At 41.4% G+C, this 22,724-nt stretch overlaps 1 protein-coding gene across 5 annotated transcripts in view; it reads left to right on the forward strand.

Annotated features, from left to right (window-relative positions):
* VEPH1 (ventricular zone expressed PH domain containing 1) overlaps window positions 1-22,724 on the forward strand; it is a 165,799-nt gene that overhangs the window by 123,996 nt on the left and 19,079 nt on the right. For all 5 annotated transcript variants that reach the window (XR_012085753.2, XM_078389058.1, XM_020791818.3 and 2 more), the window contains 2 exons: window positions 8,067-8,201; window positions 22,412-22,529. Coding sequence is in view for 4 of the 5 variants with exons in the window: in XM_078389058.1 (XP_078245184.1) it covers window positions 8,067-8,201; window positions 22,412-22,529 (253 nt within the window). In the remaining variant the exon portion in view is untranslated. Of the gene's footprint in view, window positions 1-8,066; window positions 8,202-22,411; window positions 22,530-22,724 lie in introns of those variants that run through there.

A 22,724-nucleotide genomic window follows, 5' to 3' on the forward strand; every position in this document is an offset into this window, starting at 1 on the left:
CCATTTGATCCGTATCTGCTCTTTTCCGTCCATAGAAACTAATGGGAAGCTGCTATTCTGCCTTCGACCACTAGAGGGGGATATTTTGTTTCTTTTTTTCTTAGGTCAAGAAAGGTTCAGGGAAGGCAGGGAAAATACAGTCCAGGCAGTACCAGGCCGTCTGAAGACTGTCTCCCAATCCACTCTCTAAACGCTGGGAGGAGTGAGGAAGCAGACAGGCACCCTTTTCACTGGCCAACAGTTAACTGAAAGTTCAAATTTTGCACTTTCCCTGCCTCCCACGTGGTTTTTTAAATTCTTAACTCAAATCTAAGTACTTAAGTCAAGTCAATATTTTCCTATGAGAGTGGTTCTTAAGTCAAAATGTTCTTAACTCGAGCCGTTCTTAAGTCAAGACCCCACTGTACTTGAATGTTTACTTTGACAATTTTGTGCTTTCATTCCAAATGTTAGCAAGAAAATGTCTCGGGAATCACAAAATGTATTTTGTAATTCAAGCACAGTAGAAGTGAGAGTTTGTATCATTGCTAAGTATATGGAACTCAGATATCGGAAATATTGCTTTTTTGGACTACAGCTCCCAGAATCCCACAGCCATCATGGCCACTGCCATGCTGACTATGGGATTCTGGGAGTGGCAGTCAAACCCCACTTAATGGATTTTCAAAAGGCATTTTACACAGTCCCTCACCAAAGGCTGCTGAGAAAACTCCACAGTCAGGGGACAAGAAGGCAGATCTTCTTATGGATTGAGAATTGGTTGAGAACCAGGAAACAGAGAGTAGGTGTCAATGGGCAATTTTCACAATGGAGAGAGGAAGCTGTCCTGGGACCGGTGCTTTTCAACCTGTTCATCAATGACCTGGAGACAGGGATGAGCAGTGAGGTGGCCAAGTTTGCAAATGACATGAACCTTTTCTGGGTGGTGAAGACCATAAGGGATTGTGAAGAGCTCCAGAAGGATCTCTCCAAACTGGGAGAATGGTAAAAGTGTTTCAGTATAAGAAAATGTAAAGTAATGCACATTGGCGTAAAAAAAAAAAAATCAAAACTTTATTTATCAGCTAATGGGTTCTGAGCTGTCCATGATGGATCAGAAAAGAGATCGTGGTGTGGGTGGTGGACAGCTTGATATCAACCCAGTGTGCAGTGGCAGTGAAGAAGGCCAATTCCATGCTAGGTATCATTAAAACAGGGATTGAAAATAAAATAGCCAGCATTATACTGTAATGCCATTGTACAAAATGCTGGTAAGGCTGCACCTGGAGTATCATGTACAGTTCTGGTCACCACACCTCAAAAAAGACATAGTGGAACTTGAAAAGGTGCAGAAGACAGCAACTAAAATGATGACTGGGCTGGGGCACCTCCCTTATGAAGAAAGGCTACAGCATTTGAGGCTCTTTAGTCTAGAGAAAAGGCACCTGAGGGAGGACATGATTGAGATGTATAAATTTATGCAGGTGATGGATAAAGTGGATAGATGGAAGCTCTTTTCCCTCACATGCAATACATAACCACTCCAACTGAGTGTTGGGAGAGTGACAGAAGACAAAAGAAAACATTTATTTCCCCAGCATGTTGTTAGTCTGTGGAACTCTTTGCCACAGGATGTAGTGATGGCATCTGATCTAAATGCCTTTAAAGGGGGATTGGACAGATTCCTGGAAGAGAATTCCATTATTTATTTATTTTATTTATTTAACTTATATGCCGCCCACACTACCCGAAGGTCTCTGGGCGGCTTACAGCATTTAAAATACAATAAAAGAGCAAAATAATTAAAATGCAATTAAAATATATATTCTAAAAATTGCCATCAGACCCACAACTGATATTATTTCAGTTAAAAGCCTTCTGGAACAAGCCATGATGGGGATGCATAATCTCCAGGCTTAAAAGGAAGGTACTTCAAAATGCCAGATGCAGGGCAGGGATATCAAGAGACAGGTATCTAGTTGTCTCGTGTGCCCCCCAGAGGCATCTGGTGGGACCACTGTGAGATACAGGAAGCTGGACTAGGTACGCCCTTGGCCTGATCCAGTAGGGCTCTTATGTTCTTATGCTCTTAGTGCTTTGCATATCTGAGGAAACAGCACATGCTGGCAGAGGCAGAGGTTCTGTAATAGTTTCAGAACTGAATTGTGGTCATCAGTCTATAATGACCCAGAAAAGAGGAACTAGTATCAAATCAGGCATCAAGGCCAGAAAACAAACCATTATTCAGGGCCAAAGAGACACACCAGGAAGACACGACACGGCAAAGCTTAGTTTGGACATTTTTCCTGATATTCAATCGAAATCTGGCTTCTTGTAACTGGAGCCCATTGTTGTGTGTCCTGCACTCAGAGATGATCAAGGACAGATCCTGCCCGTCCTCTGTATGACAGCCTTTCAAGTATTTGAAAAGTGCTATCATATCTCCCCTCAGTCATCTTTTCTCAAGGCTTTGCTTGCTATTCTTGAATGTGTGTTTGCATCAGTTTAAGTAATCACATAACTGAACTGGTGCAAATTGATATCTATTTTTGAAAAAGTAGAAGCCCCAATAACAGAGGGAAAACTGCAGATTTTGCAGGGGTGGGGATTCCAGGCTTATTTGCATTTCCCTTTGCATCATGAAATATTTAAGTAGTGGTTCTACCAGTGCCATCTCCCCACCCCATTGAATTTCCATGGCTGAGCAGGAACTCAAACCCAGGTCTCCTGAATCCTAGTCCATCATTATATCCACTACATCACACTGGGTATTTCTGAAAGAGCTTATAGTCACCAAATCACCAACTTCTGCCTTTCCCTCCTTATCACCACCTGTGTTCATGGTGCCATAATCTCTCCCTGCTGTATTGTAGGGTTAGTAACGCCTTCTTAGCAACAGTGAATGATTACATTTATACATCTGAATTCGTTTGCAGCTCCTTTTCCCTGTACTTAGTCTTTGTTTCTCTCATCTTACTCCCTCTCCTTTCCCATTTGCCTTTTCCAGCATCTGAAATAATCAAACTGTTAGCTTGGTTTGCTTCATTCCTTGTTCTATTTACTGTTTGTACTTCCAGAATATACAGTTGCCAAAGTAGCAGATCTTTATCTTGGAATTCAGATATCCTGCTATCCTTCTTTCTTGAGGCGCTGAGGCGCACACAAAGAAAGAGAGAGCAGATTCTCTTTGAATTGCTGTGCTCCAAATCTCCAAACCACTTCTCAAGCCTGAGGGAATATGAAAACCATTCGAACTATCAGTTGGAGCAACAGTTCAGCAGGAAATTCTGCATAAAAGTAAAATAAAGACACCTTCCTGGGCACATTCCTTAGTTTAGATAACAGCTTCAAGTCTCCTTCACAAACACAGCTGCTATTGTGGACATGTGTGAAACTAGCCATGTGGCTTGGGTCAGTCACATTGGACTTTTCTATGTAATCAGCACCCTTCCTCAAAAAATATATCCACCCCCCAAATAAGAAAAAAAAATAGTGATTAACACTGCACTTTTCATGCAAACATATAATCATGCTTAAAAATATACAAGCAAATGCTAATTTATAGCTGAAACCAATCTCAACCATTCTGTCTATACTGTGGCAGGTAACTGGCCTGCATTTTGCTAAGATATTGTTTGGCTGAAATCCTGGTGCTGAGTATAGTGAGTTACCCTAGACTAGGCCCACTGAATCAAACAGAGCAGTCAACTCCTCTGTACATTTCATTGATTCAAATGGGTGTACTCTAGTTATAACTTACTACACTAAAGTAGGTCACAACTGAAGTAGGCCCATTTGAATCAGTGGAACTTATGGAGGAGCTGACTCACCAACTCCCCACTAGAGTAGATTTGATGGGCCTACTCTAGTGCAGTTTAATCTGCTAAGCAACAGGATTTCAGCCAATATTATTTATTATTATTTATTATTTATTCAGTTTATATGCCGCCCACACTACCCAGAGGTCTCTGGGCGGCTTACAATAATTAAAATTCAATACAGTAAAAGATAAAATAATTAAAATACAATTAAAATACAATTAAAATACAATTAAAATTGCTATCAGACCCACAGCTAATATTATTTCAATTAAAAGCCTTCTGGAACAGGAAGGTTTTGACCTGGCGCCGAAATGTCATCAGCGTCGGCGCCAGACGAATCTCAGTCGGGAGGGCATTCCATAGTCTGGGGGCAGCTGCCGAAAAGGCCCTTTGTCTACAAGCCATCCCTCTTACCTCCTTAAGGGACGGCTCTTTCAAAAGGGCCCCCTGGCTAGATCTTAACTGCCGGGTAGGTTCATATGGAAGGAGGCGGTCCTTCAGGTATCCAGGGCCCAAGCCGTTTAGGGCTTTATATGTCAAAACAAGCACTTTGAATTGGGCCCGGGGCAGCAACTGGTAGCCAATGTAACTTATACAGAATCGGCTTGATATGTTCCCTGGCGGCTGCACCACTCACCAGCCGCGCAGCTCGATTCTGGACCAGTTGCAGTCACCGGACCGTCTTCAAAGGCAGCCCCACGTAAAGCACATTGCAGTAATCTATGCGGGATGTTACCAGTGCATGTGTGACTGTCATGAGACTCCACTCGTCCAGGTAGGGCCGTACCTGGTATAATTTCCGCAGCTGAAGGAAGGCGCCCCTGGCCACCAAGTCCACCTGGGCTTCCAGTGTTAGACTGGGGTCCAGGAGCACCCCCAAGCTGCGGACCCTGTCCCTTAGGGGGAGTGTAACCCCATTCAGGGCGGGGAAATGGCCCTCCAGCCTGTCCGGTGAAGCACCCACTAACAGCACTTCCGTCTTGTCTGGATTGAGTTTCAATTTATTAACCCTCATCCAGTCCATTATCAGGTCCAGACACGAGTTCAGCACAGAAACCGCCTCACCTGGATTGGTGGAAAACGAGAGGTAGAGCTGAGTATCGTCAGCATATTGCTGACTCCTCAGCCCAAACATCCTGATGACCTCTCCCAGCAGTTTCATGTAGATGTTGAACAGCATGGGGGACAGTATTGAGCCCTGAGGAACCCCATGACATAACTGCTATGGGGCAGAGCAACTGTCCCCCAGCACCACCCTCTGGACACGGTCAGCCAGGAAGGAGCGGAACCACCGTAAAACAGTGCCCCCAACTCCCAACCCAGCCAGCCTATCCAGAAGGACACCATGGTCGATGGTGTCGAAAGCCGCTGAGAGGTCCAGGAGTATCAGCAGGGTCACACTCCCCCTGTCTCTCTCCCGGCAAAGGTCATCGTACAGGGCGACCAAGGCAATAGATTTATTCTAGTTGGATTTACGCTGATGCATTTTAGCGGAAAGTTTAAATCAATGCACCGTAGGCCCATGTGAATCGATGGAATGTACTGAGGGGTTGACTCCCCAAATCCTCACTGATTCAGTTAGTCTACTCTAGTGCACCTTACTACTCTAGTGCATCATGGTGAAATCATGCCAAGGCTGCCAAGGCTGAAAATACCCAAAACCCTTGACCATTCTGATCAAGGGTTTTGGGTATTTTATACTCAAAAGGTAGCTTGAGGTAAAAAAAAACTTCTCCAAGCTCTAGCCATTTGTACTGTGATTGTCAAAACATTGGATGACCTTATGGGCCTTGTAGCTCAAGAACAAAAAGGATTTGGCGATATCTTTATTTTATGTGGGAAAATGGTATGAAGACTTTACTACACTGGTTGCTCCAGGTTGTTATTTCTGGCTGCAGATTTGAACAGATTATCCCAGTATTTGCATCCACACATAGCGAGGGATTTTGTTGTTGGATGTACTGGGATGCACGTACAGCTGGACGTTTCACTGCCAACAAGTCTGAACTGAACTCCCCTATGCCTGTCTCTCTGCCCTCTCCTCATCTGCTTCATTCTTGGCTCCCTTCACTCCTTGTTTTAACCATCCACATGGCATGGAGGCTAGAGACTGACCAATGCAGTGCAAGGCTCCACATGAGCAGATCCTGCACTGGATCCTACTGGTAGTGTTTTTAAAAAAAACCTGGAAAGCAAGAATTTTTGTTCCAATGGCTTTATGTGGATACTGGGATGCAGTACCATTAAAATAGCTTCAAGGGAAGTTCAACAAATGTTTTGTGTGAATGGGCTCAAAGTTGCCATTTTGACATGCTTACTCCTTTTGAAATACTTTTTAAATATAACAACAACAATAACAATATTCCATGAAGTCACTGTAACTTGGAATGGACATGCCGGCACATCTATTAGTGGTAGTAGTAGTAGTCATCAGTAGTCGCTCCAAAAGATCTCCTGTATGGAGAATCACCCAGAGGGAGACCACAGCTGTGACACAAGGGTATCTGCAAGCAGGATCTGAAGGCCTTAGGAATGGACCTCAACAGATGGGAAATGTTGACATCTGAGCGTTCAGCCTGGAGGCAGGCGGTGCATCATGGCCTCTCCCAATTTGAAGAGACCCTTGTCCAGCAGACCAAGGCAAAGAGGCAGTCCTGAAACCAGTAAAATCAGGGAGCTGGACAGGGGGCAGATTGTATTTGTCTTCAGTGTGGAAGGGATTGTCACTCTTGAATTGGCCTTCTCAGCCACACTAGACGCTGTTCTAAGTTCTCTCTATTCAGAGCACATTATTATAGTCTCTCGGACTGAAGGATACCTAATCAGTAGTCATCAATGCCTTCAGGTCCATTCTGACTTGATTACTCTTTTCAGGGTTTTCTAAGTAGAGAATACTCAGAAGTGGCTTTCACTGCTCATCTGCAGTGGAAGTTAAACTATTTTTTACCGATTCACTTAGATTAAACTAAAAGAAACCATTCTTTTTTGCCTTTCTGTGTACTGCCAATTGTACTCTGTTGTCTCAATGAGCATTACACAGAAAAACAAAGAAAAATAAGATTTAAAATTTAATTTAAGTGAATTAATACATCAGCAATGATCAACGGACCTAATAAAAATAATTTCACTTCCCCTGCATCTCTGTGGACAAGCAGGGAAAGTGTTCAATTTGCCAGTATCCTGAAGCAGCTCATAAGCCACTTCAAGGTACATTAGTGCCTCGCTTAGCGATGTTAATTCATTCCGAAAAAATCACTGCTAAGCGATTTCATCGCTAAGCGAAACACGGTTTCCCATTGAAATGCATTGAAAACCGGATAATCCGTTCCAATAGGAACGAATTGCCATCCTTAAGCAAAAATCTCCATAGGAAACATCGCTAAGCGAAACGCGGTTCCCCAATTGAAATACATTGAAACCTATTCAGTGCATTTCAATGGGGGAAAAATACAACAAATTAAAAAAGAGTCAGAACCAAATCAAATTTGGTTAACAAAGGGTTTATTAAGTGCACTTTATGATTTCAAACATTTTAAACTGTAAACTTTAACTTTATAAATAACAGAAAAACATTTAAAAAACAGCAAACATGAGGCTGTTTAAACCATCATTAAGTGAAACAGGGGACCCAAAATTTAATCGCTATGCGAAGCATGGTCCCAACCATCGCTAAGCGAAAATCGCCCATAGGGACCATTGCTAAATGAAGCGCAAAATGCTCCGAAAAGTCATCGCTAAACAGAGCGCCCGTTAAGCGAGGCACCACTGTACTGGAAATTTACTCTGGAAGGAAGCTTTGATAGCTGCAAGGCTCTAGTTTTGTCCATTCCAAATAAACACACATGCTAAGAATGGACTAAACTGGAGCCCTCCAACCTGGTCTGAAATAGAAAGGTGGCTCGGTATGGGTTGGGAGATAGTGGTCTGCTCCAGTGATTACCATATGTGGACATGGGAAGAAAGAGTGAATCAACCTGCCTCACCAGCACACCAAAGAGTGGAACATATGCCTGTGTGGACACCCTCTAACTTTGGATGTAGCCCCAGGTCCGAAACCATAGCTTAAACACGCTCTCTCTTTCCTACCATTTTCACTCTGATTCAGTCACTACTGTGGTGTGATCTCTGAATCAATCATGTTCATAAGTATCATTTAAGTGGAAGGACATGTAACTGGCAATTGTGTAGTAATTGCTATTGTATATGAATTATCTTCGGTGAAAAACACTGTTACATTAAGCTTCCTTTTTCAAAATTGTCCAACAGAGCTTGTTCCCAGAACCTTTGTCCATGCAAAATAATTCTGTGCAAGCCCTGAAAACCTTGTGGGAGAAAACCCAGCTGAAGGGAACTCACACCTTTGAAACGGCAATGATTCAATCTACATTTCCACATCAGAAGGTAAACTTTTCTTCCTTATGAGTGTTTTGCATTGATGTGATCTGTACTCTGGGGCCAAACTATATATTATAGATATTAGAAGCTGTTACCTGCTTTTAGAAGCTGTTACCTGTACTGTTCTAGGTCACCTTCATGACTGAACAATCAAATTTTTCAAAGTTTTGGTGCTACCAGGAGGATCATAAAGCAAAGCAAGCTAATCTGCAAACTACTACAGGTGTAAAAATTCTCCTGTTGTGGCAGTCAGTCTTATTTCATCACTACAAGAATCCCCTCTTCTGTTTACAAATAATCTGTGATTTATGGTTTGGCCCACAGGATATGAAAAACCCATGCTAACACCACAGAACCTCCATATCAGAGTCACATCAGGAGTGTTCCAAAAATGTTGCTGGAATTTGATCTTTTGGAGATGTTGCGTATTTGCTAATGTTACGAACGAAGCCAAGAAAATGAGGGAAACTAGATTGCTTGGTTATTAAGGATAACATAGATATAACAAAAATAGGGGAATGGAGAGAATCAATGGGTCATGGTTTTCCCTGGATGCTAATTCTGTAGAAAAGAGGGATGGATATCTGGGAAGTGGCATATCTCAAAAAGTCTAATAACATTCAGTAACACACAAAACTTGAGGCTGCACATGTTTCTATTCCCACATTCGTACCATAACACCAGAGGTGTTATTTTTATAAAACATTTGAATTCTTCCTGGTTAGCTAGAAGCTTCCCTTTTCTAAAGAATTCTAAGGTTGCAACACATACCCAAGAGAAAGATTTAACACAACAGGACTTATTTATCAGTAAACATGTTTAATATTGTGCTGTTAAAAAAACTCTCTTCAAAGAATGTTCCTCTCAGGGCCTTACTAGATAAGATGCTGACTCTAACTAGAAGTAATATACTCTTGAGAGGAACAGATTCATTCTTCCACAAGCTTGCCTCAATTTGCATCTGATGGATTAGCTTCCTTTTGTTTTTTAATTGAATAACTGGGAGGTAGAACAATTTTGTTTACATGTCTGATGTCTCAAATACACAATGCTGCAAGAGTTGCAAATTCAGAAGAAACACACCAACTCTCAAAGCTGGCCTAAAAGTTTGACTTGTGAACTCTGTATTTTACGCCATATGTCTGAAGAATTGGACTAGTTCATAAAAGCTCACATTAATATATAATTGTAAATCTTCATTTGCTTTAACGGAGCATCATCTGATGCACAATTCACAGGTTTGCTGCACCCAGTAATAGGGTAGGAAATGTCATGGGCTGAAATCGTGTTGTAGTTACACAAACGGTGTAACTTTTATCTGTGAATTGCTATAAGTTAAGAAATCTCTGTAGAAATTACCTGTTGAACACCAAGTTGAGCAACTCAGTATGCAATAATTATCCTTAATGACTATAGAGATTTTTAAATTTATGGCAATTCACTTCCAAAGGTTGTACCATTTGCGTAACTGTGCAATAGAATTTCAGCTAGTGTGTTGTATGACCAAATCTACTATATTTTGCAACATATGAGTTTTGTGTGAGAAGGAAAGAATGGAGGAGGAAGCAAATGCAGTCAGCTGGGTTGGAAAACACCACATGCACAGCATGTCCATTAACGTAAATTACTTAACTTCATTGTTAGCTGTTCTCTTGGTGTTTATACTATTTTACAAGAGCAGATGAGTAGTGAAATAAAACTTTTACTGCTTTAAGTTGCTGGACAAATATGCATGATTGAACATGCCAATATTTTTTTTTAAATATTATTTGTGTAGAAAACTAAAGGCCACACTACACATGATATTGACTTTGTTGTCTGGCTTGCCATGAACAATTCTGGTTTTTTTTAAAACCTTAATTACTGGCATGGTAGACTTTAACCTTTTGTTCCATGTCCTTCCAGTTGGAATGAGACCCCCCTACACCTGGTGTTTACAAGGGAGAGTGTCCTATTCCCATGTCAGGCAGCAAACAAAATTGGAAGGCCATGGCTAGAGCACAGAGCATTTGTTGGTTTGCCGCTTTTCCAATCCCTTCATTCACACCACATTCCTGATTGACTCAAGGAGGCCAGTTTTGTTAACTGAATTTTAAATATTAGGGATGTCAGGCCAGACTATAGAAAGAGTTTTGGGCTCAGTAAATTCAATTTTTTTTAATATTTTTTTTTTTGGACTTCAGCGTTCAGTATCCTTATGTTGGTTAGGGCATTCTGGGAGTTCATCCAAAAAAGCCACTGATCATGCCAGCTCGAGGATTAGGTGAGCTTAGATCCAAAAATATTTTTCTTAACTGTAGAATAACCTTATAAATTGCTATCCCCTAAATATGAAGAATTGCAGAAGTATATTAGCCTATAGCCTTTCCCCTGATATTCCAGCTTTATATGGTTAGGAATACCTAGGGAAGCATACATATATGCAACTGCACTTTTTAACACTTTTATCTGCACTGTGCTTTAAATCTCCCTCCGCCTAAGTTCCTCCAGCCATTTCTCATGCTCTGTTGAGAATACTCTGCTGAGACAGACCAGGAGCCATCTAGTCCTATGTCCTATTTCCAGCTATGCTAGCTGAGGGATTCTTTGATGTGTAGTCCAAAAAAAAGTTAACTTTTCCAAGTACTGGTGTAATGTTGCTTTTCTGTTACTAATCCCCATCACTTTTTTCCAGAGGTATATTGCTCCCAAGGATAAAGTTTTCAATTAGATATCATGGTCATACCCACCTGTAGGTTTAACCACCATAATTTGCATAGGATAGTGGTACAGAGCTAAGATTTAGCAAACCTAGCCCTATATGAGAAGTAAGCTGAGTCAGGTGGTGCATGCTGTCTTGAGGTCCTTGGCCATTCCCTTTGCTTTGAAGAGAGGTTGCCCTGCACCTCCTAAATTAGTTGCTGTCCATAAGTGTCAAGGCATGCTGTCACATCACCAGTGTCAAAGCAAAATTCAGTTGCCAATCTGACTGACTTCAGTTTATAAAATGATGGGGGAGTGTCCTCTTGATTTTTGCCTTAGGTAGCAATATGTCTAGGAACAGTTCTGGAACCTATTCTTCTACAGTGCTTCTATTATCGTTATGCTGTGTGGCACTTTGAAATGCCATTGGTTTTTGCCCCAAATCCCTGACACATGCTATTGATATGTGAATGGAAAATGCAAATGTTATGTGGTCTTTGTTCTTTATTGAAGAGGAGAGAAAATAGTTTCAAACAGCAGACTAAGAGGGAGCTGTCATGATGAATTGTTTAGCTGCCTTTTGCAAATTCACATAGCTGTGGGCTATGGCATGGACTCCAGTAGGGTAATGGTTTGCGCATGCTCTGTTCTGTCAGCCTTTGCCCTCCAAAAAGATTACTGTTTCAAAGCAATTACATTTTCAAAGATTGTAAGGAATACTGTTTCAAAGCTGAGCTAACGATTTCTGGTCAGAGCTATTAATCTTTAATTGGGGTTCATGGGAATAAGCAGCGTGGAATTCCTTTAAAATAAAAACATATTTGAGGTTAGTCTTGACTGCCTGCAATTTTCTTTTCTTTTCCAAGACAAAATACACGTGCGCACACACAAGCTTAGCATAATGTTGCATAATTAAAACCAAGCAAAGAGAGATTCTTTCTAAAAGGTTCACTGACATTTTGACTGGAGGAGGATGTGGAAAAGATCCATTAAACTTGCAGGCCAAGAAAGAATCAAGCTACTCTTTCCCAAGGCGAATGGTGGGATTTTTACCTTCCCTACTAACACTGAAACACAGTGCAAAACCATTTCTTGAGATGGCACGATGCTTTTGCAAGTAACCTTCGTCTCATAAGAAAAATGTCCTAGTCCCTACAATTTGTGCAACACATCTGCCAGGGGGTTGTCTAAGTTTCTCTTGGATGGGTGAAGTGTTGAAGCACCTCTCAAGATAATTGGTTCCACTGTCTTGCTGCTCTAACAGTTAGGACGTTTTTCCTGATAATCAGCCAAAATCTAGCTTCCTGTAACTTGAACCCATTGTTGCGTGTCCTACATAATATTGAACTTTCTCTTTTAAAAATTGGTTCTGTTCTATGGGAAAAAACCACCCTTCTGGCTTTCAAAACAGTAGAAGACATGCAGCCTCTATTTCAGTATTTCTGATTCCCTGACACTTCTTTGACTATCTTTGGCAGAAGTGATATTCTAGGGTCTTTAGGGATTTGTTTACTAGAGGCTCAAATTACACACTCCGTGTGTGTGTGTGTGTGTTTGAGAAAGATATGTGCTGCCAAGTTACAAAAACCTTAACAAGGCTTTTGTAACATCTTTAGTGACATATTTAAAGAGTGGTTTTATATAAGTTTCACCCCCACCCCAAAGGGCTGAGCAGGGATTTGGACCCAAGTCTCTGAGTTTTACTCCATCACTCTGTTCACTATACCATATTGGGAATTAGAGATGAGCATTTTGGATTTTTTTAACTACTAATCCTATAGTTGTCCTTTCTGCAAGTACCACTTATAGGACCTAGACTTTACAGAAACCTAAACTGTGATCATTTGGAGAGAAGACCCAGCACAAAGCCTTTAAGCCTTGAGTAAGATTAACTTCCTGTTTTAAAAGGAAGCTACCTCAATGATTGCAAGGAAGCTTTGGTGGTTGCTGGGAAGCTTCCTTTTCAAACAGGAGTCAACATCTGGGATTTTCCTTTGTATGGTGTCACTTTATGAATGGTAGTAGTGCTGGGGGACTCCTGCTCAATGCCTTGACAATTAGCCTGTAGAGTGTCTCAACTGACTCCTTTTTTCATCAGTTCATCACTTCTTACCTAAACACAAAGCAATTGTAGGGCTGTTTTTCAACAAGTGTGAATGGTAGTGAGCAGAAGAAGGCATCCTGTAGACAACATTGACTGCTGTCATTGATGTTATCAACATTCAGGCTGCCCTTTTCTGTGTAAAATTTGGCATCCTTCTTCCTGCTGCCCTACACAGGCATGATATTGTGCAGCAATATTGGGTCATTTCCTGGCTTTTTGAATCGTGGGTACAGAAGCACAATATCCCTCATTCATAAACCAAAGGTTTTTCCAAAGAACTGAATTTCCAGCTTTTTAAAATGGGAGCTTAAATATACTTATGCTACCCACAAACACAATCAGAAATTTTTCTCATATAGAATTACTCAGTGGTAGAGGATTCCAGAACATGGGCATATGCTCTGTACTATGGGTACTGGGAGAAGACATAAACGAGAACTACTTGGATGTGGCTACAGACCCTCTGTGCCAAAATAATTTGAAGGGCTGTTTGGGACTTAATGAAATGGTGAAGCAAAGGTGTGAGTAGGTATAAGACATACAGTGGAGAAACATACACACTAGAGATGGGCACAAAGCTCAGTTTGGAAAGTCATGCCATTTTGTTGGCATGAGTGGGGAGCTGGCAGGGGGAGAGAATGCATGGCACCTGAGGTGCAACGCCAACGAAGTGGCACGAACCTCCAAACCAAGGTTCATGCTCATCTCTAATGGTCCCTTCTTGGTTGAACTAATGTAGCCATGGCCTCTCCACCAAATGCAGACTGGAAAGCTATGTTCCAATTTCATATCCTTTTCTTTGACTTAGGTAAGCTGAGGAAGAAAAGCTGTGTTGGACCAAAGCCTCTACGTACGTTAGGTGCATGTTTTTCAAAATATATCCTTTAGCTTTTTGAATTTTTTTTTAAAAAAGGAACTGGTTGGAGTTAGCCAAGAATGTCACTGGAAAACAAGGTCAAAATCATTTGTACTATGTGAAAGAAAGATAGTGAAGAAAGATGGGGGGAAATCAAGTCATTTGAAATATGGTGTTGGTAGAGATACAAAAGACAGCAGGAAAAGCAGAAAAGTGGGTGCTCAATCAAATCAAGCCCGAACAATCACTTGTGCAAACCTGAGTAACCTGAGTCGATTGTACCATGCACATATAGTAGAACTGTGAACGTTGTAAATGACTGAACTTTTTGCACAGCATTCTGACCAATCAGAATGTGTCTGGAGTCATGATTTCTGTGTTTTAGTCTATGGAGCCTATGGCTAGACAGCTGTTTGGGGATCATCCTAGTTAAAAATCATGTGGATCCATGAGGATCCATGCATCAGATCCATGTTTTGTACCACTGCAGAATCGTGCACTGGGGGAACCATGATTTCTGTCGTGTAGTCTGTAGTTACAGATGGGCCCTATGCTTGGATAGTGGTGTGATGGTGAACATATGTAAAAATCATGTGGATGCAAAATATTGCTGAGTGGTTTAGGCACCAGAGATTGGGAGTTCAATTCCTAAAAGTGCCTCCTTGTCAAGGACTGGACTTGATGGTCCATAGGGTCCCTTCCAGATCTGCAGTTCTAAGGTTGTTACTGTTATTATTGTTATTGCCCATGCTTATTGTCCATGTCTTGGATCGGTGTTTTTGCAACACTTCAAAGCCATGCACTCAGGGACCCATGATTTCTGTTTTGTAATCTACGGGCACAAATGGGGCCTATGTCTGGATGGTGGTTTGTGGATGATCGTACATCAAAGTCGTGTGGATCCACGAGGACCTGTGTGGATCCACGAGGACCACGAGGACCATATCCATGGTTTTGCACCACTACAAAGCCATGCGCTTGGGGACCCATGATTTTTGTGGTGTGATCTGTGGGTGCAAATGGGATGTATGATCCGACTTTGATTTAGGGAAGATAACATCTAGAAATTATATGAAATCATGTGGATCCATAAACCTATGCGTAAACTTACTCATGAGTAAACTGGGTAAAACATGCTTTGAGCTCATTCAAAGCCATAAAGGGGAAAAATGGTAATTGCACAGCTTAAATGAGTGAGCTGCTGTGTGTTATTATCTATTTTAAAAAAAAATAGCTTTAAAAATATTTCCACAGACAAGAGCTAAGAATGTGTGGCCAGGAAAGAGTTAAATGCTTTCTTTCCCGCAGAAAGCCATGGCAGGGTTAAAAAGTGACAGACAACTGCCCTGTGGGCAGACTGGAGACACATTCTGATTGGACCTTTGGAATTCTCAAAAGGTGTTTAAAAAGGAAGCAATTTCAAAGCAATTTTAGGGGCTAAAAAGCATTAATTAAAGGGTCTGAATTAGAGCCAGGATTGACCCAATTTGTGTGGATAAAGAAAAAGAAGTTAAAACAGATTTTTCTCCACAGGTATACAAATTTTCTCCTATATACATTTTTCATTTCCTTTTTATTAGCTGAGGAAGTGGTTGCTTGGTTCTGCATGGGGGTAAAAAACACTGTTATTTTCTAAAAAGTCACAATTCAAAAACTCTTCGCCCAAACATCCCTAAATCTGGCACATAGCAGGAGCAGGCTTTCTGGTACATCCATGCCAAATTTCATGCTGATCTTAAGTCCATTTTCATAGTTCAAATTTTTTGTTTGCCCCCTCCCATTTTTTCTTGCAGAATCCTGTTTACGGTGCTTTTGAAAAATATATGGCAGCACTACCGTGGTGCCATAATAGAAGCCCCAGTTGTGGAGGGAAAAATTCAGATTGAGGAGTAAACTCTGGGATGAGTCACATTGGTGTCTATGTTATATAGTCAACAGAAAATGCAAATCTGACTGTTTCAATTCTGGAGCACTTCCTTCATTATTTGCATTAATTGTCTCTTAGATCAGGAGCTGCAGTGTCTAATTCAGTGAGCAAATGTGGGTGTGAACATCTCCCTGCCTGTTCTGTTTCATTTTCCCCTAGCCCCATATTGACCAGCTAGACTCATTTTGAACACTGAACGACCATCTACCGGGATTCAATCCACAAGCAGGTAGAAGATCCAGTACCTACACATGTTGTGTGTTCTTGACACATTGGGCTCCCCCACGCCCCAGGCTTGCCCAGGATACCTAAGAATAGCATACCATCACATTAACAGACATGTCACTATTGTAACTTGGATTCTAGATTTTTTCATATGTCCATGTAGTTATCAATGATATCGTCATTTATAGTACTTGACCTGATGATGTGAAAACTGCAGTGCAAGCATTCTTGCACTGAACAACTGTTCTCGCTAGGCTTACTTGGACTTTAAGTCCTGTTGCTTTCACTTGGACTTACTTCCAAGTAGGTAAATCTGTGATTGTACCACAATGATTTGTAATACTGTTGCTTTTTTCAACCGTATTCTGCAAGCTTAGAAAACAAATGCTTACTTCTGTGGTTTGCATTTTAAACAGCAAACAACTAAGGCTTGAGCTAGAAGGGGGAGGGACAATGGAAATTTAGATTTGCACCACACATTTAGTAAAGTTTTTTAGGGAAGAACCAGTGTTCTTTGATTATGAATCTTGTCCTTGTCCTTTGTATCTTCTCTGCCTTCAGTTCACTGGAATTGCTGACTATGTATAGAAAAAAATATGGAGACAATCAAGTGACATGTGTAGTCTACATGCCAGCATGAATGTTCTCAGCAGGAAGCCTTCCTATTACTGCACTATTCCAGCTTCTAGAGGAACAATGTCTGCTCCACCTTATAGTGAAGTAGAACTAAGGAAGACTGTGATTGCTGCTACAGACACACCTTACTGAATCCATATAGTGATGTTTGCTAGCAGCTAACCAGCTAAGCTTGCTGCATGATATTCATCAAATGGACTCTATAGGCTTCAGTAGTAGAACATCAGATTGTAGCAGCAGATCTAATTTACGTGAAATATTGCTGGGGAAAGGTGTGCAACAAAAATATTGAGCACGGAAAGGAAAATTGATAAGCAGCAAAGAAAAGAGTTTCCCCTTGGAAGTGGTGATTTAATAAAATTGACTATTTTGTTTTTGTTTTAATTTACAGCTGGCCCATCCTATCATAATAAACCATGTCAACTAGGCTTCTCTGCTACATTTCATCAGAGACAGCCAGATGTTTTGTATCAGCCAGAGAAACTCGGAATGCCTAGCAGTCTGAACATGGTTAAACACTCTTTGCTCATTATTCTTTTTCCATTTTTTTTCCAAAGCTTTCCTCCTTCCCAAGCTGGTTGAAACAGCATTTTTAAACATTTGTCATAACGACTCAGGGGGTAGGGAAGACCTTGTCCAGCTTGTCTATCTGTTCTTCGGCACAGCTCATTCTACCTGGATGACGGCCAGCCTTTGCGGGCGCATTTGGAATGTGCATGGGATTATGGCCAAGTGGTTCGGGAAGAAAACAAGGGCTTGTATTTTATTACATTGTGCTTTTGTACCAAGAACTTGTGGGAATGCAGTGGTGGGCGTTATCAGTCTGAGTGTCTACCTAGTTGTGCTCAAAGGCTTGTTTTGTGCCCTGTCATCTGTTCAGTAAAGATGGGCACCACCATCGCATGCCCCCCAGTGCACAATTATCATTGTTATAATAATTTTTATAAAGTCATTTGTTTTCTGCTGCTCAACGAACTGGTGTGAAATCACCCACTTGGTCCAGCAGGGTCTTAATCCAACAAAGACATTGCTATTTTATTATGTGATGTGTTTATTGGAATAAGTAGTAGTATTGCCTGTCAAAGGGGAGGCTAATGGTGCATTCTTCTCTTCTTTTATTGTCTTTCTGTACTCTCTTACTAAAAAGACTTCCACCACAGCTGGCCCAAGATTTTGCTACTCTGGGTTTCTCACATTCCATGCACTGAGGTGAACTGTACTAGCAGCTTAACTTTCCTTCAGCGTTTGCTATAAGCCAGTCCCTTCCACTTCATCTGTGGAAGTGGAAGCTACGAGGGTAGCTAGGACAGGCTTTGTAACATACTTTCCTTCCTTCCTTCCCTCCCTCCTTCCTTCCTTCCTTCCTTCCTTCCTTCCTTCCTTCCTTCCTTCCTTCCTTCCTTCCTTCATTCATTCATTCATTCATTCATTCATTCATTCATTCATTCATTCATTCATTTAAAATGCCTCATTAGTGCCAAAGCACTATTCTGGGCAGTTTACAGGCAATTAAAACAAATTACATGGGGGTGTGTTTGACTCTAAATACAACATAGATATGAAAACATAGTCTAGAAAATTAATAACTAATGTTGCAAACCAATTTTCAGAGTGAGACAAGACTGGAGGTGAGGCATTCAACTGGGATTGATACGAAAGCCCTCCCTGAAAAGTAATGTTTTTTACTGCCTGCCAAATGAATACAAGGAGGGGGCCGACAAAGGTCCTCTGGGAGTTGGTTCCGTAATGTCAGTGCCACAGCCGAGAAGACCATGCCTCTAGTGCAGGGGTCTCCAAATTTTTCAGCGGGAGGGCCACATCATATATGCTCCACATTCTTGAGGGCTGAAGGAAGAATACGTTATTCAGAAAACCAATCATGTATTGTCCACATGATTGTAGCTTGGTCCTTACAAATAATTTCTAGAAATAAGACTGATCTCATTCTGCAGGTATAGGGTTCTACTGTTGGCACTGCGGGCTAAACCACAGAAGCCTGTGCTGCAGGGTCAGAAGACCAGCAGTCATAAGATCGAATCCACGCGATGGAGCTCTACGGCTTGAAAAACAGGATGAGCACCACCCCCTAGAGTTGGACACGACTGGACTAAAAATAGCAAAGGGGAACCTGGTGAGATCAAACAGGTCTAGAGTAGGACTGGGGAGACCAGCAGCCAAATCCCTTCCCACTCATTAGGTTTACCTGGTGACCCTGCACCAATCATTATTTCTTGGTCTCACTTATGCTGAGGGGGAAAAAGGTTCAGCATAGCTAGCAAGAATGAACAACTTTTTATAGATGTTGTGCGGATAAAATGGAAGATGAGACAAACATATGCTCTGAATACCTTGAAGGGTGAATGGAAGAGAAATATGAAATGAGATTGTTATGCCATATATATGAATCATGCACAGCAAGAGTTTCTGTGATGCATCTCTCTGACAGCTTTGAAATCTTTTTTCCCTTTAGGTTGTGATACATTACATGCCTGTGGGATTAATCCCTATTTGAATTCAGTGGGATTTCACATGTGTTGTTAAATGACACAATGTTCATTCACACATTGACAATAAAATGCCCTTGTTGTGGAAGAAATTGCCGTTTATTTTCTTCCACCTATGTAATTTCAGTTTGCACCATTAGCAAATACTGGTATATGTACAAAGAGAATATACTCCAATAACTACTGTGGGAGATGTTTTAAAATGTATAATTGTTACGGGCAAAAAAATATAGTCATATTGGTCAAAGAAATGTGGGATCTGGGGCAGGGGAGGACAATTTGTTTGCAAAGAATGTTGTGTTGTACTCTCCAGTGTGTACCCGCCACAAAAAATATTTGTGAAGCGTCATTCAAATTTGCAAGTCAGTAAAATGTTTCCAGATGTATGTGTTTCCTCACAGATTTCCAGTCAATTGCTTCATGGACTATTTATCAAAGAACGTCAGCTATGTTACATGTAAAACAAACTCACCAACTTTTTCCAGTTATTTGGGAAAGCATTTGTGTTGTGACTTCTGGGGGGGGGGGTGCGGAAAGCACACTGTGTACTTCAGGACTATAGGGTTGGGGACTGTGAATATGTTCTTTGTGGGAGGTAGAACAGCCTTTCCATTTTCTCATTGGGCAAGCCAACAGATCTTATTGTAGAAAAGGTTCCCATATATCTTCACAATTTGTTATTTGGATGAATTGCAGGATATCTTAGAGGGCACTGATTTGGGAGAGAAATTCGAAACAATGCCTTTTTCCCCTTAAGGTCTTAATGATTTATGCAAAATGTTGCTATTCACAATAGTGTATATTATCTTTGGAAAGGAAAATAAATGTACTGCAAATACAGAAGGCTAGTCAATTACACAAAAAGATGGAAACAACAATGCTTAAGATTCTTAAAAGTCCATAAAATAATATCCAGTGTGGTATAGAACAGAGGTCCCCAACCCCCGGTCCACGGACCAGGCCGCCAAGACAGACCTCCCGCCCCACCCCCTGCATGCACTCACCCCTGCACAGCCCATTTGCACCTGTGCCTGCGCTCCAGCACGTCTATGCGAGCACCACGTCGCCGTTTGCACAAGCGCATGAGTGTGCGAGTGTCCATGTGAGAGAGAGAAAGCACTTGTTCACGTAGGCACATGAGTGCAGGGGGTGCCCCGCCTTCCCCAGCCGGTCCGCGGACCGAAAAAGGTCGGGGACCGCTGGTATAGTGGATAGAGTGATGAACTAGGATCCAGTAGCCCTGGGTTCGATTCCTTACTCAGTCATGGAAGCTGACTGGAGGAGTGGAACTGGTAAAACCACTCCTTAAATATCTTATTTAGCTTGAAAGCCCTGTCAGGGTCACTATAAGTTGGTTCTGACTTGACCGCACATAACAACAATTGTTTTGTACAATTCGTTCTATTGCTTTATTTCCCAAAAATAGTTCTCATGAATATAAAAAGTCTTCTTGAGATCAGAAGAAAGTCTCTTGCCATTTGCAGGTGAGGAGAAAAGGTGTTCAGTTTCCTGATCTCACATATAAAAACAAGACAAGCAAGGCTTTGTTTCTTTACTGCGGATTAGAGGTTCTCTTCAAAGGGAAATGTTTAACAGCTAAAATACAGGTTTAGCACAGCTTAGTTTCATAGACATTCAGAAAGTATGTGTCTCAGCCTGTTCCTGCTGTGGCCTGTTGGTATAAGGAATTTTCTTTCTCTGCTGCAACTGACTTTCCTACAATTCCCAGCTTATGGGAGATATTGGCAGGCACATAGGCTGAACCCCCTCTAAAGATACTGGTTTAAGATTTACTGTGCTCCAGAATCCACACAGCTGTCTGAATATCTCAGTGAGTTAGGTTCTTGCCTGTGGAGCCAGAAATTGGGAGTTCAATTCCTCACTGTGCCTCCCATAAGAAAATCCAGCCTGTGAAACCTTGGGTAAGCTGCACAGTCCCAGGGCGCCTGCAGAAAAAGGAAACGTAAAGCCCTTCTGAGTACTCTGTACCTAGATAACCCTGGAAAGGGCTGCCACAAGAATTGAATTGATGACATGCAATTATTATTACAATCCATGCATCTACGTACTAACTGTACCCTACTATTCACCAGGGTAGTTTAGTTTTGTAACCCTTTGTGGGGGCTCTTTAAGAGAAGGGTCTAAAGGTAAAGGTTCCCCTTGACAAATTGTGCAGTCGTGTCCAACTATAGCGGATGGTACTCATCCCTGTTTCCAAGCCATAGAGCCAGCGCTTGTCCATAGATAGTTTCCGTGGTCACATGGCCATCATGACTAGACACGGAATGCCATTACCTTCCCACCATGGTGTTTCCTATTTATCTACTCATATTTTTACATGCTTTTGAACTGCTAGGTTGGCAGGAGCTGGGACAAGCAACAGGAGCTCACTCCGTCACGTGGATTCGATCTTACAACAGCTGTCAAACCTACAGTTCAATACATTCCAATGGGGGGGAAAATTCACCAAAAATTAACGAAGAGTCAGAACAAAGCCAAATTAAGTTTGCAAAGGTTTTACAAGGTGCACTAACTATTCCAAGCATTTAAAACAGTTTTTGAACATTTTAAGACACTTTAAAAATAGCGAAAACGGAACATCGCAAAACCATTGGAATGCATTGAATAGGCTTCAATGCATTCCAATGGGGGGAACATTGTTTCGCTTAGCAATGTTTCCTATGGCGATTTTCGCTTAAGGACGGTAATCCGTTCCCATTGGAATGGATTAACTGGTTTTCAATGCATTCCTATGGGAAATGGTGTTTCACTTAGCAATGTTTTCCCATAGCAATGTTTTCTTGGGAACCAATTAACATCGTTAAGCGAGGCACCACTGTACTTTCCCAAGGAAATCTATGGGTTTGATCTGTTACATCCCTATAAGATGCCATGTGAACCTGTACATATCTACTCACATGTAAATTCTATTGAAGTCAATAGGACTTACTCATAGGTGTGTATAGGGTTGTAGCCTAAAAGTATTACAAACAGCAATCTAAGGGGGGACATTTACTTGAGATTTATTTCATTGTGGCTGTACTGACTACTGGATTCTGAGTATTGTCGTTGGAAAAAGGTAACATTTCTCATCTTTGCAGTGAGGGTATTTACAAACTGCATGCAGAAGAATTGCTTGAGTCAACCGCTTATAAATGTTAACATTCAGATCCCTTCAGTAGAAAGTACTTAATCCTATGACTTGAACTTTGTGAGCAATCTGTTCCACAGCAATCAAATAAGGTGTGCTTTTTGTTTGGTTTTTTTTTTTTGCATGCCCAGGACTTGGATCATGTACACATACATCTAGAAGAAGTGAGGTTCTTTGATTTATTTGGTTACAGCGAGGAAGCAGGAGCCTGGCAATGTTTCATGTGTAATAATCCTGAAAAGGCAACAGGTAAGAGAGCTTTTCCTCTGGTGCTGAAACATGCAAATAATTACAAGGTCAGAATCTGACGGGGCTACAGATTGCTTGTCCAGATGGTATGGATTGTGAAAGCAAACCATTGACACTATAGTCCTATATGGCCTACTCTGATGTAAGCCCAATTAAATTCTGTTGAACTTCCTCCCAGGTAAGCAGAGCTTATAA

This window comes from Pogona vitticeps, chromosome 3 (assembly GCF_051106095.1).
Source record: "Pogona vitticeps strain Pit_001003342236 chromosome 3, PviZW2.1, whole genome shotgun sequence".
In the NCBI taxonomy this organism is placed as follows: Eukaryota; Metazoa; Chordata; class Lepidosauria; order Squamata; family Agamidae; genus Pogona; species Pogona vitticeps.